The sequence below is a fragment of the Physeter macrocephalus genome, chromosome 21 (genome assembly GCF_002837175.3).
Source record: "Physeter macrocephalus isolate SW-GA chromosome 21, ASM283717v5, whole genome shotgun sequence".
NCBI classification, from domain to species: Eukaryota; Metazoa; Chordata; class Mammalia; order Artiodactyla; family Physeteridae; genus Physeter; species Physeter macrocephalus.
The window spans coordinates 120764203-120787831 of NC_041234.1; the positions used below are offsets into that span (position 1 = coordinate 120764203).

Consider the following 23629-nt stretch of genomic DNA (forward strand, 5'->3'; position numbering starts at 1 on the left):
GCTCCGCAACGGGAGAGGCCACGACAGTGAGAGGCCCGCGTACCGCAAAAAAAAAAAAAAAAAAAAAAAAAAAAAAAAAAAAAAAAGAAAAAAGAAAAAAAAAAAAAAAAAAAGGAAAAAAAAAAAAGACCATGGAGACAGACAGATACAGCTCTCTCCTTATGAGGCCGAGTCAAACCCCAGCTGGCTAGATTCTCCCCTCAGGCTCCGGGACAAGAAAATACACACTTAAAATGCCCTTGAGATCAGACGGCAGGGAGATCGTTCTGAGGCGTGAACTTATTAATCCGTAAGCCAGTGATGAGCGGTCGCCTCATCAGCGCTTTAGGGGTCCAGGATGAACGGGGCTCGAACCCCGTCAGCGAACCACCGACCGCCACGAAAGTCCCGCCCCGCCCTAGCTCCTCACCGCCCCCTGGGCACTCTGCGTAGGCACGACCATTCGCACGCCTGCGGGAAGCGAGGTCACAGTGACGGGGGCTTTCCCAGCCTGGCTGGCAGGTCGCATGGTTACCAACGGGGTTCCTGTTGTAGCCTGAGGACCGGTCACTTTGAGAACAGCAGGGACGCCTGGCAAGAGAAGGGGCAGAGGTGAACAGCTTCTGTGACCTGCTTGTGCTTCACATCTGGCCCCTCCAGACACCCTCAGTGACAGCCTCCAAGGTTGGGACCGAGGTCCCCCGCCACCACTTGGCCACAAGCCTGCACGAATGGCCACCAGGTGTGCCGTCTGTCTAGCGGTCCTCACTCAGGCACGTGACCCCCTGGTGGGCCGGATCCTGCCCTTGAGAGCCCGGCCCCCGGCTCACCTTGAGTCCTGGCTGCGGCAGGCACGGAGATCGAGCTACCAGGCACCGTCGGCAAGACCTGGATGGTGGTGGTGGTTGGGGGCGTGGCAGCAGCCTGGGGCAGGAGCGTGATGCCTACTTGGGTCAGGGGCTGCACAGCAGGCGCGGCTGCTGCCGGGGCAGGGCTCTTGGGAGGGTTGGCAGGTACAGACGGGACTGGATTGGGTGTAGGGGAGGTGGCAGTAGCAGCCGTGGCAGGAATGTCATATTTCTGGAGCTGCAGAAGGTAACTGTCGGCTGTTGCCACGGCCCCCCAGCTCACCTCCAGGGAGTTGGTGTTGGCTCGTACCAGCTGTACCCGGGCCGGGGGCGGTGGTTTTTCTGTAAGAGAGCACCGCTGGTGAGAAGGCGGCGGCAGAGACTTCAGGGGAGGGCATGGCAGCTCTCCTCCGGTTGGCCTTACCCGTTTCCAGGTACCAGAGGTCCTTGCAGCAGACCTGGTTGTTCCAGGCCTTTCGGTAGCCGTCACGCCCACTCCAAATGTACAGGCGGGTGTTGATGGCTACAGCACAGTGGCCGGCGCGGGCCCGGGGAATATTGTCCTCCAGCGTATCCATCAGGATGGTCTCCCAGGCCATGGTATCTGGGGAGGGAAGGACGTGGAGGTCAGCAGGGGGGCAGAGGAATAGACAACCCCCAAGGGCTCTTTGGCCTTTTGCTGTCAGGGATGGGGAATTAAAACCAGCAAGTCATCAAAGATTACTAAATTAAGACAAAGACAAAAACAACAACAACTCCATATAGCAAAAAGACCGTAAAAAACTATAAACCATGAACTACAAACTGGGAAAAACCATGTGAAACACACAGCCAAAGGTTTCCCTTCTCACACATCAAGCAACACAAGAGCCTCTAGAAAGAGATGGGCGAAGTGGAACGCAAGTTACAGAAAAAGTGACAAGAGGATCCGAGGAAAAATACATACCCTCACTCACGATTAAGGCAAACTTAACCCAGAAGGTGCCTGGCAGTTTGGTGTTCGTGCTGGTGCAGCCAGGGCTCAGGGTGAGCCAGGGGAGGGAATGGGGGCTGGCCCATGGGGAGAGTCAAGTGCTTATTGGGCTCCGAGAAGAGCGAACTGTTTGCCGGCCTGGCGAACAACGCCAGGGGCATCTGTGTGTACGGCAACGTCCCTCCGAAAGCAAGTCTACCTCTAGGTCTCCCTCTCTGAACACAATTGCACTTGGCGAGAATGGTGCGAGGATACTCACGGAGCAGCGTTGGTGCAAGTTTTGACACCACGAGAGCAATTCAAAAGAATGAGGCCACTCGCCCTGCAGGGATGGGATGGTCTCCAGGACAGAGTAAACGCAAGGGTCAGGCGCCGCGCTGCGTAGAGCAGGCCGCTGTCCTGTTTCCTCGGTTTTAAAGGAACCTATAGGCAACGCTCGTGTACATAGCACAGTCCCTGCAGGGTGGGTGAGAAACCACCAACAGGAGACAGGAGGGATGCTCTGCGTGGTTACGCCGGGTAGGAAGAGCCTATTCAAAAGACGCAAAGGAGGAGCGTCCCTCAGAGCGCTTGGGCCACTGGCTACTCCCTGCGGACTCTAGACGCCTGGCCTAGAAGCGGCTCGGCTCCCTGTGCTCCCCACACAGCTTTCAGGCCGAGGAGGCCGCTCTGAGCCCAAGCCCGAGGAGGCCATACCAAGGTTGAGACAAGCCAGTGTGTTGGTACACTTCCACTCCTTCTCGTGTGTGGCCACTTTGACGTCATCCATGACGAGAGGCACCCAGCCACCAAACACGTACATTCTGGGACGAGGGAGGGAAGAGTAGGAGAGGATTGTAGAGGAGGTGCCAAGCTAGAGGCCACCTCTTCCATCCAGAAAGTTCTGAACACACTTGGTCCTCTAGCTCTCCCCAGGACGCACGAAGCTCTGGACGTGGCCCTCTCCTACTTGGTGGCTCAGCCCTCACAAGAACTGTGTCACCTCCGATATGTGGAGCCTCGGTTTAGCTCACCTAAAGCTCACCTCACTCCCCATCGTTCTTATATTCACTTTGGGACCTTGGCATTGACAAAAAACATTCAGCTGCTGGCGGAGAGGACGGTCTGTGCCCCTCTAACCCTCTGTCTTTTCTCAGTCCCCCAGGGTCATAATGGAAAGACGGGGCTGCCGAACGCCAGCCCAGCCAAAAAGAAGTCTCCTCAGGCCTTAGGGGTTGCTGGAAGGAAACTGCGAGCCTGCGGGGGTGGGGGTGGGGCGGGCTAGGAAGGGAAAAGCCGTGGCTGGCTGCTCACTTGTTTCCTATGGTCGTAGCCGAGTGGAGACTTCGAGGAAGAGGTGCCACCCCGCTGAGGCTGGGCTTATTCCACGTCAGAGTCTCTGTGCAAAGCAATAAGAAGGGAAGGTTACCCACACCGGGTCAGACACGGGCCCTCTGACCCACAGGATGTGCCCCGGACACGGGGAAGGCGTGGGGAGGCAGGTGCTGACCCAGCGCAAGAATTCCACACCTGGCCTCCCTACAGCCCATGGGAGGCCCCCCGATCACCAGGTTCTGGCATTTCCCAAGCTGTGTTTACCATCCTCTGAACTTTCACTGAGCACCCGCCATGAGCCAGCACCGCGCCTAGGGCTGGGGTAGGAGCGGCGGGCGCACCTTCTGACTCCCCGCGAGATGCACTCTCTCCCACACCACCTCCGCCGCCTACAGAGCCGCTGCTGCTGGGGATTCTGCTCCCGAGACACTGTCTCTTTTCGAGCGCCGATGCGGCCCCACAGGACCACCTAACCCTCCCGAGATATGTGGTCGGCCACCTTCTCCCCTCAGCCTTCTTCAGGTCGAAAGCCTGAACTCTTTTCAACCGCTCGGCTTCCCCACCTGCCGACCAGCCCGAGGAGTCCCCACGGCTCTAAGGGCATCTGCACATCCCCTCTGACTGTGACAGACCAGGGGGCTCCGCTCCTGGCACAGCCTGACCACTGACAAGTCGACAGGGACGGGTGCTACCTCATCTACACAGTTCCATTCTAGAAAGGCCTTTCCCTCTCCCCTCACTCTCCTGGAAGACAGCAGACCAACTCAGCCAACCGAGCCTTGCTCTTTCTTGAAGCAACGCCACAAGCTCGGGGCAAAGATGACCGCCCCAAATGGGTCCTATCCTGACCCTGCAGCAAGTACGGGACTAGGCGGGACACTCCCCTCCCCGTGAGCCCCAACTCAACACCCCACGCCAGCCGCCCAGCAGAGCAGCTTCGCACCGAGACCACCGGAGTCGCCGCACCCACATCTTACCAATATCTAGGGTCCAGAGGTCCCCCAGCCTGCAGCCACTCATCCCTCCATAAATCACCAGCTTGGACTTCTTGTTGTCTTTCTCCGTGTAGACCACTGCAGTGTGTGACTCCCGGGGTGGGGGAAGGACGCCGTAAGTGATGGGAATGTCCCAGGCTACCACTCCGGAGCCTGGCCGCAGTTCCAGGATGTATAAGTCATTCAGGTACCTGGAGAAGGACAGTCAGTTATGGCGGGCCAGCGGCTTCGATGGGTGAACAGTGGACTCCTGGGGAAACAAAGGGGGCTGAGGCTGCCCGAACTCCAAGGTCTTCTACCTTCGCCCCGAAGGAGGGGCTACCAGAAGCTCCAGGGGAGGAGAGCGAGGAGAAGAGGAAGAGCCGGATGGAGTGTGCCAGTCTGCCCTGCTGGGCATGATATGAGGGCCTCCCGGGTGAAAAGGGGGCACCATCTCAGGGCTACCTCCAAACTTTAGAAAGGACAACACCCATCACGAAGGCTGCAGGCAGCAGATGCTGAGAAGCAAAGCGCCAGCTCTAAACTGGGTCCGAGGAGCAGGAACCAGCCCAAGGCAAGGTGGGTTTCTACCTCCTGGCCTGGCCCTCCTCCCACGAGGAGTCCTCGGGGTTAGAAACCTCAGTGCTGGAAAGCTCCTTAGAGAGCATCCAGTGCCACCCTCTTGTTTCACAAAGGAAAGGGACTTGGTACGGCAGGCTTGGCTGGTGTGTGGGCGAGCACCCCGCCTTCACGGGGTTCCCCGTGAACAGGACAAAGCCTCACCTCGGAATGTTGTTCTTGGGGTCCTCGCTATCGTTGGCCAGACCCCCAAATAGGTAACATTTGTTGCCCACAAGGGAGAAGCTGTGCCCGAGCCGAGGACACGGAGGGGGCCCGTTTTTGGGCGTCTTTGCTTTGAGTCTCTTCCACTCCCACCGGCTTGCCTGCAAAATGGAGACTCCATGATTAAATCGGGGATGAGCCGGGCCATTGGCCGCACAGGGAAGGGCTGGTGGTGATGAGGGAGGGACCTGAAGGGAGTGAGAAGGTCCTGGGTGGCATGGGGCCTGCCCCCGCCCCCGCCCCAACAACCAGGGCCTTACCTGGAGCTCATAGAGGTCATTGCTGTATTTGCCGTACTCCACCATCCCACCAAATACCAGCAGGCGAGTCCCATCGCACACGAAGCCATAGGCTGCACATCCAGGAGGGATGTCCCCTCTCACGGCCGGGATGAACCACTGGTTGGTCGCTGGAGAACAGAAATTAGCAGAAGTCAGAACGCCTCGGGAGCCCCTAGAACCAGAACCTCCACCCCTCTTCCTCCCACACCCACCAGCCTTCAAAATACGGTCCAAGAAAGGAGGAGCTGAGGCACTGCCTCCCTTCCCAAGGACGTGGGACTTTCTCCTTTTACCATCCAAGTGCCAGCCCTCTATCCAAGCCATCTTCCAAACCCCTTGGCCTCAGAGGCCACCTCAAAACAGCCTGTGATCACCCTGCTTCTCGTCACGATCATCTTAATAAGCAGGAAGTCGCTGACCAAGAAAATCCGTCAGCTTCTGGCGATGTGGCCACCTCCCGCCACTCTACGGGTCATCGGAAAGAAACGTCTAACACCCAAAATACCGTCCAGGGGCCCATGGCTGCATCTCTAAGTGGCCAAAAGAGCTACCGGTGCAGGCCGGGAGCAGCAGCCCACGGTACAAGCTGGGGAGAGCCATGGGGGTAAGAATCAATCTCTACTGCTGTTTCCCGGGTGACGGTCCGGAGCAGCCCTCCCCCGGGCCCACCCCCCTCCCCCCCCCTCCCCCCTCCCAAACATGGGCAGAGGTGGCGGCAGTCAGTGCCAGCTAAGCTGCCCAAAGCCCATCACCTCTAGCCGGGCTGGGGCTCCCAACCTGCCCCTGCTCTGCCTGGCATCCTTGCCCCTCCTGGGCCACCGCCCCCACGCCTGCCATGCCAGGTCTTCCCGGAAAAGTCCGGGGGCAAACGCTGCCCTCTTGTGAGGGATGCCTTCTGTCCTACGTTATTTGAAGGGCCATCCCCTAAAACATACACCACGCTCTCTCCGAAAACCCCAAACCGGCAGCGGACTGCAAATCTGATTCCACGCCCCTCGATCACTTTTGGTCAAACGTAGGCAAGCGAACTGGGACTGAGGGGTCGGTGGGCAGGGCATGACAGGAGCCAGGCCAGCACTGCGCACCCGGCCCCTGACCCCGTCCGGGCTGGGTAACCCGACTCTACCTGCAGCTGGGCAGAGAGGCCTGCCCACCTCCCCCAAAGGCACACCACACCTCCCGAGGTAAAGGCGCCCGGCTCGCCACTTCCCAAGTGTACATGTTAGTTTGCAGTGGGCTGTGGGTCCCGTCCTCAGTTCAGCAGCCAGCGGGCCTCTGGGACGCCCAGCGCCCCCCTCTGGGTCCCCTGCCTGCTCTGCACGCCCAGGCCCCAGACCCCCACGCTCCGCCTTGTCCTCCCGCGCAGCGCAAAGACAAACCGAGAAGAGCAGCAGCTTTCCAGGCTGGAGCCATCAGCCCTGCCCGAACTGGGGGAGATGGCCTCCCATGGTGCCCGGAAGGAGCTTCATCCAAGTTCCCGGGATAGAAGCTGACACAGACCTCTGAGCCTCCCTCCGTGGACAAAGGAACAGAGACCAGGAGGGGAAGTAACTTACCCGAGGTCACAGGGCCAAACACACACACAGAGGTGAGAACCTTGTCACCAACTTAAAGTGACTGCTAGGTGCCCACCTGAGGGCCGGGAGGAGGCTACACGGGAAACGGCAGCTCTCTCATCACCTGCCACCACCGACTCAGCGGGCCGGGCTAGAGGGACCTGTGACGTCCTGACAGCTCATTCTACAGCACCCAAGAGGGGCTGATCTCATTCTAGAACACTCCAGGCAGGGCAGGGGCCCTCTGCACCGCCATCAGGAGCAGTTTGTCAGGCGGCGCAGTTTCTGGTCTGAAGCCAGAACATGCCGCTCTTCACATCACCTACAGTCCCAGTTCTACCCTGAGATAGCAGCTGCCCCCAATCATATCATCTCTCGCTCATCTAGCGGGGCGGGCGGCACATGACCCGACCTCCGGGTCCCTCCTCCTCCCTAGGCTTGGGCTTGTCGCCACTCTCGGCTGGGAGGGGGGCCGAGGAAGGGAGGCCTGTACCCAGGAGGCAGGAGGTGGCCGAGCCTCCCCCGCCGCTGCCTTCCTGCTCGGCTGAGGCTCGAAGCGGGGGGTGGGGGGGCTTCTCAGAAGAGGTGACATGGGAGCGGGGCCTTGAAGGCTGAACAGGACTTCCCGACAAGTGAAACCAGCTGGGCCGAGCAGGAAGTGGCTGTGAGAGCAAGAAGGACCCGGAACGGAGGGGAACGGGGTTGGAGATCAGCTCAATTTAAAAGTGACCAGTTAGCTCCAGGAACAGAGGAACAGGGAGGTGTCTCCGAGGTGGTGGCCCGCACCCCTTAACTGAAGGGCGAGACAGCCCGACAGTCTCGGTGACGGCCTGTACTCTGCCTGACTCCAGCGCCAGCCGGCAGGGTGACCCTGGACCTGTCACTTCCCCTCTCAGCCCCCATTTCCTCATGTGCAAAAACAAGGAAGTTCCACTAGATGTTTTCCAAGGCTCCTTCCGGTGGTATCAGTTGCAGACATTCGAGAACCACTGAGGCAGACCAGCCTTGGGCCACTGGTTTGGCAACCAGCCACACCCTCCCCTCACCAGGGTGCACCCCACTGTGTCAGGGCCGGGTCCTCTGGGTAATCCGCTTTGCTGTTGAAATAAAATTCCCCGAGGTCAAGGACAGTTGCTACCCTAAGATCTCCCAAAGGCCTGTGAAGTGTTCCACAGCCACCAAAGAGGAAGGACACACACTTTCTCAGACACACCCTTCAAGTGCACACCTGCCACCCCCAGCCCCGATCTCTGAGCTGACCAAGACAGCGAGGCAAGCACGTGCCCCCTGGAGCCCTCTGTCTTAGCAACGGGGAACTCTCTCCGAAGGGTGAGTCTCTCTGAGCACTCATCTTGCAGAAGGAAAAGCACTAGACAGTATGCTCCGACCTCATTTAAAACAAAACCAAGGGACTTCCCTGGTGGCGCAGTGGTTAAGAATCCACCTGCCAATGCAGGGGACATGGGTTCGAGCCCTGGTCCGGGAAGATCCCGCATGCCGCGGAGCAACTAAGCCCGTGCGCCACAACTACTGAGCCCGCGAGCCACAACTACCGAAGCCCGCGCGCCTAGAGCCCGTGCTCCGCAACGAGAAGCCACCGCAATGAGAAGCCCGCGCACCACGGCGAAGAGTAGCCCTCGCTCGCCGCAACTCGAGAAAGCCCGCGCGCAGCAATGAGGACCCAACGCAGCCAAAAATAAATAAATTTATAAACAAACCAAAACCAAGGTAAGCAGGAGGCTGGCTGTCAAGACAGCAGCTAAGGACGTTGCGCATATGCGCCACGGCTGGTGGGAGAGAGGCAACACCAAGCCTGTCTCTCTGAGAACAGCAGGAGCTCGCGGCTCTCTGTCAAATAGCAAACACTCGGGTGAGGACCAGGGAGCTGGATCAGCTAACGGCTCTCCTGAGAAGTCACCGAGGGAGTTCATAGGGCACTTTCCAAACTGCTACCCTGGAGGAATCCAGGGCTGCAGCCCTTCGGAAGGCTGGCTATCCTCTACTATCCAACACACCCTTGCAGATGGGGAATGAATTAACGCCAAAGGGCTCAATTCGTTTTAATAAACTAATGAATACGCAGAGGCCCCGGGAAGCAGTGAACTTTGGAGCTGATGGTAATTAGGCCCCTGCCCTACTTTCCAAAATTGTCTTTCCTTGCCAAGGAGCCTGTTCCAGGCCTTACGAGAATGAAGTTGGTCCAAGGAGTTCAGGAGGTTCTGCTCAGGGCAACGGCCTCTCTAAAAACAGCCCTGCCCCTCAGCCTCACCTTCCCGGGCTAATCGCTGCTGCTGCAGCTGTCCGATCTGGCACAGAGCGCCACCAACCGGCCCAGCCTCACTGGAGGCAACAGGTGCTCAGACCCAGAAGGTTAAGGGTCACCGGCTACCCACCAGCCTCTTGAAAGTCAACTCTGTAGGGTCAACAACCTACAAGATGCAGAGAAAACTAAACTCTGTGCCCTGGGGGAGGCGGGCGTGGGGAGCACCCAACCGAGAGCCCAGCTCCAACCCTCAGCACTCCAAGCAACACCTTATCCCAGAGCAACCTCAAAGCTGGAAGGAGGTGCCCATACCCGAGGACACCGTACCGCCGGAACACTGGGACAACAGGATGGCTCTGGGGCCAAAGGAGCTCGCCAGAGGAGATGGCGAGGGGGAAAGAGCTGGAAGCCGGCCCCTGGCCGCGGCTGACCCGAATGCGACTCCGAGCCGGGGAGGGGAGCTTCCTACAAGCACGCGCTGTCTGAGCTGGGAGGGGGTTTTCCGCAGCCCCGCCTCCATCTCTCAGGCTGGGGACTGGACCGGAAGGCACCCAGGTCCACCGCTCCCGGCGAAAACGCCCGCCGAGCCCCTCCCTCCGGACCAGGCGAGGCCCTGCGGGCCAGCGTCCATTCAACAGGCAGCTGGGGCCCAAGGAGGCGCCAGGTGTACCAACCGGGCCAAGTGGCCACCACGGGGGAGCGGGCCGCAGGAGGATGCGGCTAAGCCCTAGACTTGGCGGGGACGTCGGGCAACAGGCCGAAGGCGAGCCGGCACGGCAGCACCACCCGGAGCAGAGGCGTACCGCAGTCTTCAGCTCTGACCGAAGCCTGCTCCTCCTAACCACCCAGGCCCGGGGTTTGGGGGAGCCTCCTCAGCCTGCTGCGGGATCACTGGAATGAACTCATCTCTCACATCAAAGGATCCCAGACCAAGACAACAGGAAATCTGTAGAGCAACGCCGGAGAAGTCAACGCTGCGGGAGGGAAGCAGCAATGTCGTCTGACCTGTGGGTCCCCAGGAGACGGTTACCCAGGGCGGCACACAACCCGCCCCCCTCCCCCAGGTCGGGATGAGGCTGCTCAACTCTGCCCCTTTTCTCGAGACGGCGACCTAATCTGTAATCTAGAAGTTGTCATTTCTCCCGACAGAGCACCAGAGATGAGGAAGAGCGGACCAGGCGCAGGAGGAGGGCGGAAGGGGGTGGGACTCTGCGCCAAAGGGACGCATCCGCCCGCCTGGCGGGGGTAACGGTGTCTGCCTGAAGTCACCACCGCGGCCGCCGCCCCCGCTCCCCCACCAGCCAGGGTACAGGGTTCCTCTCCAATAATGAAAAGCGCCTCTCAAACACATGGGAATCAGGGGGGTAAGAATGGGAAAAAGAGCAGGGGAAAACAGAGATGCCGGGCAGAGCAAACGGTCTCCGAGGGGAGAAGTAGCAGATCGGTGCGGACGGAGAGGGGGCATAGGAGGCGGGGGAGAGGGCTGCAGGGGAGGGGAAGAGAAGGCGGGAGAGGGAGGAAGGAGAGAGAGGGAGGAGGCAAGGAGGGAAGGAAGGGGAGAGAGAGGGAGGGAAAAGGAGGGAGAGGGAGGAGGGAGAGATACGAGAACCCAGCGGGCTTTGCACTCACCCGTGTTGTACACGTGCAGTTCGTCCACTATCCCCTCGTTGCCGCCGCCAAACACCACGATGAGCTCCTTGATGGCCACGGCGCGGTGGCCGTGGCGGGGCCGGGGCACTGGACCCGACCAGCCCACCACTCGCTTCCAGCGGGGCTGCAGGAGCACTGCTGGCGAGTTGGCGGGTGACACGGCCGAAGCCATAGTTCCGGGAAAGGGCGCGGTGGAAAAAAGTCACCAAGCGAGAAGAGAGACCCCCAATTCCACTCACACACACCCCCTTTCGTCTAAGGCGTCTCTCACAGAGAAGCGGTTCCTCACACAGCGGTGAACGGCTCCATGGAGGCCGCCATCTTAACTATTCTCCTTCGCTTCTACTCTTCCCCCTCTTCTCGCTCACCACGTCTCCTTAAGAGCCTCCTGAAGCTGTCGAGCGCCTAGACCCGAGAAGCTGGAGGCCGCCGAGTCCCGCCGCCCTGACTCCTTGCCTGGGAGCTCCCACTTAGAAGCTCGAGCGGGAGGCCCTGGGAGCCGCCATCTTGAGCCGCCTCTCTCTCCTCCCTTCCTCAGTCGTAGCCCTCCCCCGCCGGAAATGGCGGAGCCCCGGCCCGGTTCCCACACCCCCCAAGTCTCCTGCACTGGCCGGCTTCCGGGGCGGGTGGAAATGAGCCACAAGCGCCGCGGTTGTCCCAGCCCCGCCGGAGCTCAGACCACAATTGTGGGAGCCGCCATCTTGAGACCGTCCCGCTTCCCCGCCCAGCGCTTAGTGCAGAGGCCGCTCCCTGAACAGCCTCGACACTTGTAAAGAATAGAGGCGCGCCGGAGGCCAGTGAAACGAGCTTGAGTTCTCGAGGGCTGCTCGGAGGCTCGCGCCGTACGGCTCGTGAGGTCTCGAGCGTCTCCCTTTAGTCCGCCTCTGCTGCTCAGGCTGCCCCTGCCGCCCTGGGAGCCGCCATCTTGAGACTAGCTCCCCCTTCCCCCCTATTCTCTTCCTCTTGGGTCAGTTCTTCCACTGCATGCAAACCAAACGCAAGGCAGCGTCCGATCCTCGCTTCCCTCCTTATGACTCCTTCCCACAGGAACCGCTTCAAAGAGACAGAGCTAGGCCCCGAAGTGGCAACTGTACGGCAGGAGGAGCGGTAACGGCAGGGCGCTCATGCCTCCTCCCTGGGAGCCGCCATCTTGTGTGAAGAAGTAACAACTAAACATGGCGGCGGCGGCGGTCGGGCGAGGGGGCGGAGTCGGGAGACGTCACTGTTTCCCCCCACACACACACCCCGCCCTCGCAGGCTTCTCCTCCCGGCCGAGGGCTCTTAAAAGAACCTCGCGCTGCCTCGCGGCGAGGGACTGGTGCCGCTGCGCGCTTGGCTTGGGGTCAGGCCGCGCTCGGGTCAGGCACAGGCGTCCCCAGCCCTGTGGCCGCCGAAGCGCGCCTCCACGCCTCCGCCCTGGGAGCCGCCATCTTGCCACTTCCCCTCGCCCGGCCGTCCGCGGGCGTCAGTAGCGACTTTCAGCACAAAACAAAGATGGCGGCTGCGGCATCTAGGGAATGCCCGGATGAGAATGCCTCCGACGCCGCTGGCCCCGCCCCCTTGGGAACTGCCCCCTGGGTCGCTGAAGGGACACACGCCAGAGGAATCGCTTTAACTAGCAGTTGGGGACAGGGCACAGGTTGCTGAGGGTGGCTGACGGAGACATCAGAGTCAGGCCTCGGACTGGGGAGCGGACGTTTTCCTGCTCCGCACACCCAGCTGCCTCCGGAAAGGTGGCCCGAAGCCCGCCTCCAGGGGAGCCGGAGGCGGGGCGAGAGTGGGCGGTAACGCGGCCTGGCGCGCCACGCCGGGGGCGGAGCCCTCCCAGGCTCCCAGGCCTGCTGTCCCGCCCCCACGCGGGGGCGCCGCCGCGACCGCCGGCGCCCCAAGAAAAAGAGCGGGGCCGCCGCGCGCCGAGCCGCCCGCCGCCCCTCCGGCTGTCGGGCGGGCAGCCAGGCTGGCGGCGCCTGAGGCGAGCGGGCGGGCGCGGGAGCGGTCCGCATCGCCCCGCGTCACCTCGCGTCACCCCGCGTCACCCCGCCCCGCCTGCTTCCCAGGGCCCCGCGCCCCGCCCCGCGCGCAGGCGCACGGCCGCCTTTCGGGTCCGCCCTTTTTCGAGATTTGAATTTCCCCCAGCAAAGCGAGAGAGGCAAAATACCCGGATGGTGATCGCTGGCCTTTTCGCGCCAATCCTGTAAGTTCTCGCAACAACCTTGGGAGGTGGGTACTGTCATCACCCCGATGTTCCAAATCTTGCAGGAGACAGTCTGGTCGCTGCACTGTCATGCTCACTGCCAGACGCAGGGTGTAATGCGCTGCTGTCCGGGCTCTTGGAATGACAACAGATGAGTTTTCCTGTTTCTCTCATCTTTATTTGATCTTTACATTCACCAACCTCCAGCCGAAATTTGGCCTTTCCCGCAATTACAAGTGTAGACAGCAAAGCACAGAGCGTTAGCCTGGTGACTATGTCACCAAAGGAAATGACAGATCATTTGAGATCATGTCACTCTTCCTGTAGATATCCTGAAATTAACTAAATTACAAGTCATTACAGAATAACTGCTTTGAAATTACTGTAGTTGGGCTTCCCTGGTGGCACAGGGTTAAGAATCCACCTGCCAATGCAGGGGACATGGGTTCAAGCCCTGGTCTGGGAAGATCCCACATGCCGCGGAGCAGCTAAGCCCGTGCACCACAGCTACTGAGCCTGTGCTCTAGAGCCCGCGAGCCACAACTACTGAGCCCGCGTGCCACAACTACTGAAGCCCGCGCACCTGGAGCCCGTGCTCCGCGGCGGGAGGCCCGCGCACCGCAGCTGGAGAGAGCCTGCTCGCAGCAATAGGGCCCAACGCAGCCAAAAATAAATAAATTTATTTAAAAAAATAAATTACTGTAGTTATTCAACCTGCCCATAGATCCTGTGATTTAACCTATTAGTAAAGAAGCACGTATATTACTCTATCATACATTTTCAAAAATACTTTAATAACTGTCTTTCGACATATTAAGTTTCTGTTGTAACTCTCTGTTTTAGTTTATGCATTTGGAAGCATTTGTTTGAGAAAAGGCCAAAGAGTCCTGTGACACAGCCAAAGGACAAGAGCCCTCATCTGTGTTTCTGTGCCACCAACTGCCCTAAGTGACCTTGTCCTTTCACGTCACCTCTCTGGCCTCAGCTCCTTCCCCTGTAAAATAAGGAAGCCAAGCTGCTGGTTCCCAGGCACCTTAGCCACATTCGGTGATTCTGTCCTCAGAGTTCAAGAATCACTACGGTAGTTCCAGGCTCCTTGGGCATCCAAGTGGCCCAGATTGAGCTCTCCTGCTGCTGGCGTGCCATGGTGCAGCCCTCAGACTGGCGTCCCCTTAACCTGCAGAAAGGGAACAAAGGTGGTCAGGGTGGTCACGGGCACAATAAGCAGTTGTCATAAACGATACAGGCCAAAGAAACCACCACTGTGACACGTGACAGTGGCTCCTGCTTCAATGCATACAGACTGAGGAAGCAGGAGAGTTTAAGGAACACGTCTTAACCCCTTAGCCAGGAGATTGTCACGTTTTGCAGGACTTCCCCCAAAGACCCCAGCAGCAGACCAGGGGAGAGGGTGATGCTGGTGAGCCCTCGGACCTTCATGTGCCGGGGGAAGCTGGGAAGAACTCTGAGAGTCCTGTAGCAAGTGTCACAGCACCTCAGGGGTACGGAGGAGCTAGGCCATAAGGCACCCAGCCTGGCCTTCCTGGTGGACTTGGGAAGTTTGTCGGATTACACGTCGCTTTCAGCTTGCGCAAGGGCTCAGTAGCCTCTGCCCAGCAGCTGGAGAGGAGTCACTTTCCACGCCCTTCCTGGGCCTCCTTGTCTATCGAGCTTGACAGCGTTGGACTCCGGTCCCCAGCTCTCCTCCATGCTGGCTGGCAGACAAGAGGGTCAGGCTAGCGCTGGCCGCGTGGGGCCCGGGAGGGAGTCGGGCCCCAGGTGGCGCCAGGGAAGGACCTGGAGATACGATACGAGGCTGGGCCTCAGCTGGTGTCCCGGCCAGACTCGGGGGCGGAATGGGGAAGTGCCAGTGCCAGAGCGGAAGCCACAGCCTGGTTGAGGGTGTAAGCAGGCCAGGCACAGGAGAGACCCGCAGGACTACATGAGCATGGATGGCACTTTGGTGTCTGGCCAAGAGGTTGGGGCGTGATCGTGTGTGAGTGGAGAGCCGGCCACTGAAGGGTGCTAAGCCGGGGCGGTCCTTGAGGGAGATGCTGGGGGCTGCTGTGTGCAGACCACGTTAGCGGTGGCCAGCCTGGAAGTGGGAACCCCGGGGCAGGGGCAGCCCCCCAGCCTAGAGGCTCCTCAGCCGGAAGCTGCAGCGGGGAGGCGCGAGACAGTGCTGCATGCTGCGACGACGGTCGGGGCAGGGCCTTCGGTTCCTTCGTGGAAATGCTGGTCCCCTTAACAACAGGCCCCCAAGGCAGGGTGGGAGCGAGAAGGCTCACCGAGAGACCCAGCGGGCCCCTTCCGGGTCTTAGAGATGGGCCCCAGGGCCAGTCTGAGGAGTGAAACGGCAAACAGGATGAGGAAAAAGAGCAGGGCCTGAACTGCAGGAGGGCAGGTGGACACTGGGCCTCAGAAATAAACTGTGGTCTACATATCTAAGAACTCATTTAATTCACACCACGACTCTGCAGGGAGGTACTGGTAGCATCCCATTCTGCAGGTACGCAAACTGAGGCCCGGAAGGGTTAAGGCCCAAGATCACACGGTTAGTAGGTGGGGGAGCTGGGGTTGGAACGTGGACAGTCCCTCTCATCCCCATGCTTGCCTGCCTGATTGCTGTCTTTGCTTTGAGTCACTTTCAGGGCGTTGAACCTCTTCTCTTGTCGATATGAATACATCTCTTGGCTGCCAGGCCAGCTTACGCCGCAGCAGGCCCCAGAGCAGTTGACAGTCCATGAAAAGTCCACATTGTTTTTAAATTATCGGACTGCTTCTGTGACTGCAGGAAGTGGAAGGTTTTCTTGTGAGCCAAGGACAGAAGGTGATTTTGAAAGGCGCGGCACTTCGGGGGCAGGCAGGAGGGTGAACCAGGGTGGCAGGCTCCCTGTGCTACCTGGCCTCGCACCTAAGAAGCAGAAGGGAGTCCTCCCCCCGCCCCCCCTTCCTCCACCCCACCCCCGCCATCCTTGCCTTAGATTCCAGAACTCGGACCACAGCTGATGGTTTCTCATTTAACCGGGTATTTGGTTCAAAGGGCTTTGGGACTGGCTTGGAAACGTCCACATTTGTGATGCCGCTGAGGTGGAAAAGCCCATTCTGAGTTTTAACAGCAGACCTGGGAAAGATTTAAGTCTCTAAATGCAGTGGCTCGAAGGGAACTAGGGCAAGGGATGGGATTTTTGTAGTACACAGACGAAAGAACAACAGCATAGGTATCAGGAGAGAGGGGCACAAAACCTCTAGGTGAAAGAGGGTCCTAGAGCCTTCCAGAGGCCATGCATAAGAAGGTGAATGGACTGTGGGTATTCCTGCACTTTTATTTCTGTGTGTGTGTGTGTGTGTGTGTGTGTTTTTCTGATGTACACTGTTGGTGGATCCTGAGGCTGAGAAGCGGGAAGATGGAGGCTCTTTTTTGGATGGTTTTCTTTCTACCCCCACTCTTCAACTACACTCTCTTTGTAACCACAAAGGAAAAAGGCAGAACGATCCTCCACTGGTGCCAACCAATCAGCAGAACCCTCGCCTTCCTCTGGGCCACCACCTCCACTCGGGGCAAGGTCGCAGCATCTGCGTCGGAAATCACGGGGACTTCTTCCTGCTGGCTCAGCTGGGAGGCCGGGGAGTGTTTTGCAAAAAAACTGTTTATCTGAATTCTGAAATAACAGTGGAGACGGCTGCCCTCTTAAGCTCGCCGACCCGGGTCACACATAGGGTTCCAGATGAAGCCCGAGTCGGGGCAGGCCCTCTTCCACGTGGCCCTGGTGAGCTGCCTCTGCGCGGCCACCGTCCACACGGCTGTTTTCGCAGGTGTCTCTGTCCAAGTGGGCTACGGGCACTGCGCCGGTTCGCCAGCCTCCCTGCCTTCCTGCCGTGCCCTTCGCCTCGCTCGTTAACGTGGCCTACGTGCTCCTGGGGATGTACTGGCTGCAGAGCAAGGCCAGCGCCCCGGGGGGCCCCACAGAGGCACGGAAGGCTTGCCACCTGAAGGACGTCTTTGCGGGCACGGCCCTGGTCTCCGGCCCGGTTCAGTGGCTGCGCATTGCCGTGCTGGACCAGTGGCTCACCTTTTGCCCATCTTTGCGTGGCCGGTGGCCTGGTGCCTCTGCCTGGACGGGGGCCGGAAGCCCTGGCTGTTCCTGGCTGTCGAGGGCCTCTCCCTGTGCAGTTACAGCCTGGCCCTGCTGCACCCCCCTGGGTTTGAGGTGGCGCTGGGCGTACACGTCGCAGCAGCGGTGGGGCAGGCCCCGCGCGCTCAGGGGCGCCACGGCAGCGCTTCCTCGGGAACGTACTTGGCTCTGGGCGTGCTCTCCTGCCTGGGCTTTGTGGTCCTCAAGCTGTGTGACCACGAGCTCTCGCGGTGGCATCTCTTCCAGCGGCTCATGGGCCGCTGCTGGTCCAAAGTCTGCGATGTGCTCCAGTTGCACTTTGCCTTCTTGTTCCTGACCAACTTAAACACCTGCCGAAGATGCCCTCCTGCGGAGAAGATGCGTTAAAGTGTGGAAGGAAGGTGCTTCCGGCCGCTGACCTACCTTAACATCCAAGTGCGCTCTCCGCTGGCATCCTGTCATCAGGGTTCAGTGTCCTGGGTGCAGCAAGATAGGATGATGACAGAAGACTGCCCCTTCCCTCGAACTTACGGGCTTCAATACTCTTGAGTATGAACATTCAACATTATGAAATGTTATGCTCTCTGCAACTTACTTTCAAAGGGTTAAAGCAAATATCTAAGGGCCGGGATGTGGGGTTCCATTTCACTATTCTTGTAATTTTTCTGTAGTTTGAAATTTTTCAAAATAAAATGTTGGGGGGAAAGGACCCCAAGAAATCCATCAGACTCACGGTTGGACAAAGAATGTGGGATACAAGCATGCGCTGGCGACAGTGGGGCAGGGTCGCTTCTGGCTGGCGCTGGGGTTACCGGTGAGCGTCCCCAGAGGTGTCTGGCTGCAGGGAGCCCGAGTCATAGTAAACACACACGCCTAGCAGACCGGTGGGGAGATCCGAAGTCCAGAGCCCTAACTCACTGCGACATCTGTGACTGCCCAGCTGACAGCAGGTCACATGGAAGTCACGTCACCTCAGATCCCCTGTGGAACAAGGCAGGGTGCGTCTAGATGAAGAAACACCCACAAATGTCAAAAGTGGAATCCTCAATAGAATGTTGCTTGCTGGGCCTTCCCTCAGAGCCGGGGTATAGCTTAGATGTCCTCGGCAGCTAGGGTTACTGAAGTGTCAAGTGTCTGTCACCCACGGAGAAACCCGGGTCCTTAGGAACCACGACCCCCTGATGGCATCTCAGCGTAGGGCCATGGAGTTGGCATCTTTCAACCCCAAAGCGTGCTCCTCATGCAGGTGATGATGTTTGAACAAGAGAGCCCCGCCGGGTGGGGGGACACCGAGGCCCAAGAGGTGCTGAGGATTCTGCCTCTGGGTTGCCCTTTAGAGACCATCTCCCTGGGCATTCTTTCTCCCGCTCGTTAACGTGTTCTTTAGACACCTGTTTCATTCCCCGTCACCTGAAAGCCATCTGGTCTTTAAAGACAAAGGTGAGGGCAGGAGGGAGAGGATGTCCTGTCCCCGCCGAGTGGCGTCTCAGGACGGGCAGCCCACGTGCATCTGTTCAGCGTCCCCTGAGGCCCCTCTCCCTCTTGCCATGACTACCAAGGTGCTTTTGAAACCGGGTACCTGGGCAGGATGTTCTGTTCTGGGCACATCTCCGGTGGGTGGCAGGTCTCAACCAAGTTGTTACCTGAAGAACCCTGTCGGTGAGCATTGCCCCTGCTCCTCCCCTGAGGACTGGGGCCCGAGGCGGGGCCTGCCGGCTGAAGAGCAGGGCCAGCATTTGCTTCGGGAAGCAGCTTTGTTCCACTCCAGCTGTCTCGAAGGCTTTGCATGTCCTAGAAGAGGAAAAAGGCTACGGGCATCTCCTCGAAGAGGCCAGAGCGGGGGAGGGGAAAGATGTGATTTCTCGGGTGGCTCAGTTAGAGACGGAGGTGGGAGTGTGGCGGGTCTGATGGGGGGTGGGCCTCTCTCTTAGTCGCTGTTTCCTTCCTTGACAGAGTGGGTCCCCTGAGAACTGGGGCTTTGCATAGCCTCGTTCATTCCATACCTTTGAGCCGCAAGCACCCATAACTTATTTTGTTGTTTTTATTTTATTTTATTTTTACCAATACCTATTTAATAAATAACCCTGGGAACCTTCTGGGTTTCATTCCACTCGTGTGTCAGGAAACAGGTGCCACGTTGAGATCGGGGCGGGGGGGGGCGGGACGGCGGGAAGCGGGGGGGGGGGCGGGGGGGCGGCGGACCGCAGGGGGTCCTTTCCACTCTGGGGCCTGGGGAGACCCTGGGTGGGGTGGACTCCACCCAAAGGAGAGACTCGTGTGGAAGGGACACCTCGGGTGGGGCAGAAACCTCCAGAAGCCCAAGGTGGTCAGAGGAAATGCAGGACATCAAACAATGTTTTAGTACCAGCGTGTCCCCAATGTCTCATGAGATGTGCTTATACTGAAAAAGTGTTCATTGTTTATCTGAAATTCCGGTTTCACTGCGTGTTCTGTCTTTATTTGCTAAGTCAGACGACCCTATATTGAACCCATCCAACCAAAGCCAGAGACCTGGAACTTTCTCTCTCTGCCCCCCGTTTTTGATCAGCGTTTCTCAAAGTGTGGCCAGCCTCAGCCACGCAGCTTCCTGCGTCCCCTGCAGCCCTGGTGAGTCCTGGCTTCCGGGGCCGGGCCTCAGCCAGCCTCAGCCCTGCCCCAGGCTGCGAGGGCGCCCGCGATGTCCGAGGTGCCGGAGGACGGAGGCTGGCGGCCGGGCCCCCTCTGGGCTCTGCTCTTTCCTCTGCAACTTGCCCCCGGAAAGCAGAGAAACCGATGGTTACCAGACGGGCCCTCCCCCCGCGTCTGGCCCAACGGCTTAGAGGCTCTGAAGCTGGGAGGGATCTCAGAAACCATCTGCGCAGCGCCCTCATTTCGCAGAAACTGAAACTATACAGGTGCGACTTTGCTGAAGGTTTCAGCACTGAGCATCCGAAAGGCAGGCGGCCGGCCTCCAGGCCCTTCTGCTGTGACGCCCCACCTCTCCCGGGAAGCAGTGACAGTGGCGGTACCGCCTGGCCTCTTCCTCACTTCTCCACGCGTGGCCTGGGGATCTGCTCCCCCTGAAAGTGGTGGCGTTGGTTTTGCTCTGATCGTGCAGGCATACAGGCTCACGGTGCGGACGACCAGCCACCCGAGAGCGCCATCAGGGTTGCGGTGGCCCCAGCGTAGGACACCCCCCCGCCCCCCCGCACCTGTCTTTCCCGCTCACGGCGCTGGGCCCGGATGCCAGCCCCGGCCCCGCGCCGCTGCAGTGGCGTCTATGCCGGCCGCCCTCACCCCAACCTCCTGTGCCTGCCCCTCCGCCCCGGAGCTCGCCTTCCTCTGGGTCACGATCAGGAGGCGACTCAAGGGCACCCGGGGTGCCTTTCCCACTGACATTATGGTTCAGCTTCTAACGGCGATGAGAGAGGCGGGGCAGGGCTGTCTGCTGGAAGTTAGGATTTATTCTGTAGCTTGTTGGTTTATATCCTTTCCTCGTTATTGGACTTTTTCTTCCGAAAGTTTGCAGGAGCTTGTTTTACATTATAAACATTAGCCATTCATCTGCCATACAGATGATACATACGTTTTTTAATCTCATTTGTCTTTTGCCTTTGTGGGCAATCTTAAAGGAACGTGGTTGAAGGTTTCCCCAGTCATGGATGTCTAAATGTCTGTCTTTTTCTTTGTAGCTTTTGGGTTTCTTGTCTGTACATCAGGTAGCTTTGTCAAATCTTAACATCTCCTATAGCTGCTTCAGGTAGTTTTCATTATAAGAAGTTAATTATAAAATTATTAAGACTAATACTCGTAAAATAGTTGAAAGTTACACCCAGAAACAAAACAGTGCAGCCGTCATCACTGTTAACAGGACAGTTCACCGAACTGTTCTTGACCGGAGCCCTTCACCACCATGTTCCATGGCGGGGAGGAAATGCCCAAACCCCGTGTTTCTTCGCAACCTGGGGGACAGAGGAGATTTCGTTTCTCGGCGCTTAAGATTGGGCACGTCCCACAGGTAAGCATGTCGCTCTCACCTCCGAAAGCCTCCATGAGTAGAAATCTTTGGGTAAATATAAACTAGGCAATTTCTGTTCCCAAGCGAGCCCCCAAATAGCTATGAAATTAGAGAGCGTCTCTTCCCCTTCTAAGTGGGTCTCGGGTTCCCGGTGTTTTCAGCTGCCAGGTGCCCCTCGAGCCCTGGCTGCCTCTCTGCTAAGTGCTGAATTCCGGGGCCTGGCGCCCGCAGGACAGGAAAGCTCCCCAAGCCTGCTTGCTGTTTGCAGCCCGCGCCCTGCTAGCCCAGCAGGCCCTTCTAACCATTTTCATGTGTTTCTAGTCTTTTCTTCCGTTTCCTGCCTTTCACTTGGATCTTCAGAACCGCTGACTTGTGGTTTTACTTCTGCCTCTTCTTTCTCATGCAGCCTAACAGATCACACCGGGGCCTGACCCTACTCTCCCGCCCCAGAGGCAACCACCGTCCGGAGCTGGGTGGAGTCCACTCCCCAACACGTTCTGAGACCTTTCCTCCAGGGGAGCCGGGGGAGATGAGCAGCAGTGTGCACTGCCGTCGCGCACGTGCTGTAACCTTCCCTAGATGCACCACGTGGCCCTGACCCATCTCCCACCGGCTTCGGGACTGGATCTGTGGGTGTTTTTCGCCAGGTCTCCTGGCTGCCCATCAGGGTAGTTCCTCCTTTGGTGCTGCTGTCTGGGCCTCCCTGCCTACGTGTGAGCACGTTGCTAGGGGATCTGCCTGTGCACAGCGCGTCTGCACTTCAGCTGAACTAGAGTTGCCAAATCCCTCTGCCCAGCAGAGTTCCCGTTGCTCCGTGGCCTCACCAGCACGTAGTCCTGGGAGAGGAGTTACTGTCTGCTGCTCTGATGGCAGTGAACTGGAATTTCATTTCCTTACGGTTTGCCTTTCCCGGCTTAAAATTGAGGTTACCTGGAAAAATCAAACATAGGATCCAGCAGTTCCACTTCTGGGTATCTTCCCAACAGAAGGGAAAGCAGAAAAACAGAAATATAGATCAATGGAACAGGATAGAAAGCCCAGAGATAAACCCACGCACCTACGGTCAACTAATCTATGACAAAGGAGGCAAGGGTATACAACGGAGAAAAGACAGGCTCTTCAATAAGTGGTGCTGGGAAAACTGGACAGCTACATGTAAAAGTATGAAAGTAGAACACTCCCTAACACCATACACAAAAGTAAACTCAAAATGGATTAAAGACCTACGTGTAAGACCGGACACTATAAAACTCTTAGAGGAAAACATAGCAAAAATACTCTTTGACATAAATCACAGCAAGATCTTTTTTGATCCACCTCCTACAGTAATGGAAATAAAAACAAAAATAAACAAATGGGACCCAATGAAATGTAAAAGCTTTTGCAAAGCAAAGGAAACTACAAACAAGATGAAAAGACAACCCTCAGAATGGGAGAAAATATTTGCAAACGAATCAACGGACAAAGGATTAATCTCCCAAATATATAAACAGCTCATGCAGCTCCATATTAAAAAAACAAACACCCCAATCCAAAAATGGGCAGAAGACCTAAACAGACATTTCTCCAAAGAAGACATCCAGATGGCCAACAAACACGTGATAGGATGCTCAACATCCCTAATCGTTAGAGAAATGCAAATCAAAGCTACAATGAGGTATCGCCTCACACCAGTCAGAATGGCCATCATCAAAAGATCTAGAAACAATAAATGCTGGAGAGGGTGTGGAGAAAAGGGAACCCTCCTACACTGCTGGTGGGAATGTAAATTGGTGCAGCCACTATGGAGAACAGTATGGAGGTTCCTTAAACAACTACAGATAGAACTACCATATGACCCAGCAATCCCACTACTGGGCATATACCCTGAGAAGGCCATAATTCAAAAAGAGACATGTACAATGTTCATTGCAGCACTATTTACAAAAGCCAGGTCATGAAAGCAACCTAAATGCCCATCGACAGACAAATGGATAAAGATGATGTGGTACATATACACAGTGGAATATTACTCGGCCATAAAAAGGAACGAAATTGGGTCATTTGTAGAGACGTGGATGGATCCAGAGTCTGTCATACAGAGTGAATTAAGTCAGAAAGAGGAAAACAAACATCGTATATTAATGCATATATGTGGAACCTAGAAAAATGGTACAGATGAACCGGTTTGCAGGGCAGACTGGGATTGACATATGTACACTAATATGTATAAAAGGGATGACTAATAAGAACCTGCTGTATAAAAAAATACATAAAATAAAATTCAAAAATTCAAAAAAAAAAGGAAGGGAAAGCAGGGTCTTGAAGAGATACTTGTACACCTGTGTTCACAGCAGCATTATTCACAATAACTAAAACATGAAAGCAACCCAAGTGTCCATCAATGGATGAATTGGGCAAGATGTGGTCCATCCAATCAGTGAAATGCTATTCAGCCTTAAAAAGGAAGGTCGTTCTGACACCTGCTACAACATGGCTGGACCCACAAGGCATCATGGTCAGGGAAATCAGCCAGACACAAAGGACGGATACTGTATGACTCCACTTGTATGAGCTGCTTAGAGTCGTCAGATTCCTAGAGACAGAAGGTAGGATGGGGGGGGCACGGGCTGGGGGAGGGGGAGGGAGGGCATGGGCTGGGG

The 23629-nt window shown here is 57.5% G+C and overlaps 2 protein-coding genes across 11 annotated transcripts in view; one reads left to right on the top strand and one right to left on the bottom strand.

Moving 5' to 3' along the window:
• Positions 1 to 11846, bottom strand: part of HCFC1 (host cell factor C1) — a 23747-nt gene extending 11901 nt beyond the window's left edge. For 4 of the 10 annotated variants that reach the window (XM_028482147.2, XM_028482145.2, XM_028482144.2 and 1 more), the window contains exons 1-9: positions 10661 to 11846; positions 5192 to 5340; positions 4872 to 5032; positions 4092 to 4300; positions 3094 to 3178; positions 2497 to 2603; positions 1252 to 1431; positions 810 to 1169; positions 410 to 570 (exon numbers count right to left, since the gene is read on the bottom strand). In XM_028482147.2, coding sequence (XP_028337948.1) covers positions 410 to 570; positions 810 to 1169; positions 1252 to 1431; positions 2497 to 2603; positions 3094 to 3178; positions 4092 to 4300; positions 4872 to 5032; positions 5192 to 5340; positions 10661 to 10853 — 1605 coding nt within the window. In that variant the 5' untranslated portion in view covers positions 10854 to 11846. Of the gene's footprint in view, positions 1 to 409; positions 571 to 809; positions 1170 to 1251; positions 1432 to 2496; positions 2604 to 3093; positions 3179 to 4091; positions 4301 to 4871; positions 5033 to 5191; positions 5341 to 10660 lie in introns of those variants that run through there. The other 6 variants (XM_028482146.2, XM_028482148.2, XM_007113584.4 and 3 more) reach the window with 3 other exon arrangements.
• Positions 11847 to 14325: 2479 nt separating this feature from the next.
• On the top strand, positions 14326 to 19052 carry TMEM187 (transmembrane protein 187). Its single transcript, XM_028482153.2, is given in 4 exon segments — positions 14326 to 14605; positions 16355 to 16749; positions 16751 to 16949; positions 16952 to 19052. Coding segments are annotated over 3 exon segments (771 nt in total). The 5' UTR covers positions 14326 to 14605; positions 16355 to 16603; the 3' UTR covers positions 17378 to 19052.
• The last annotated feature ends 4577 nt before the right edge of the window (positions 19053 to 23629 follow it).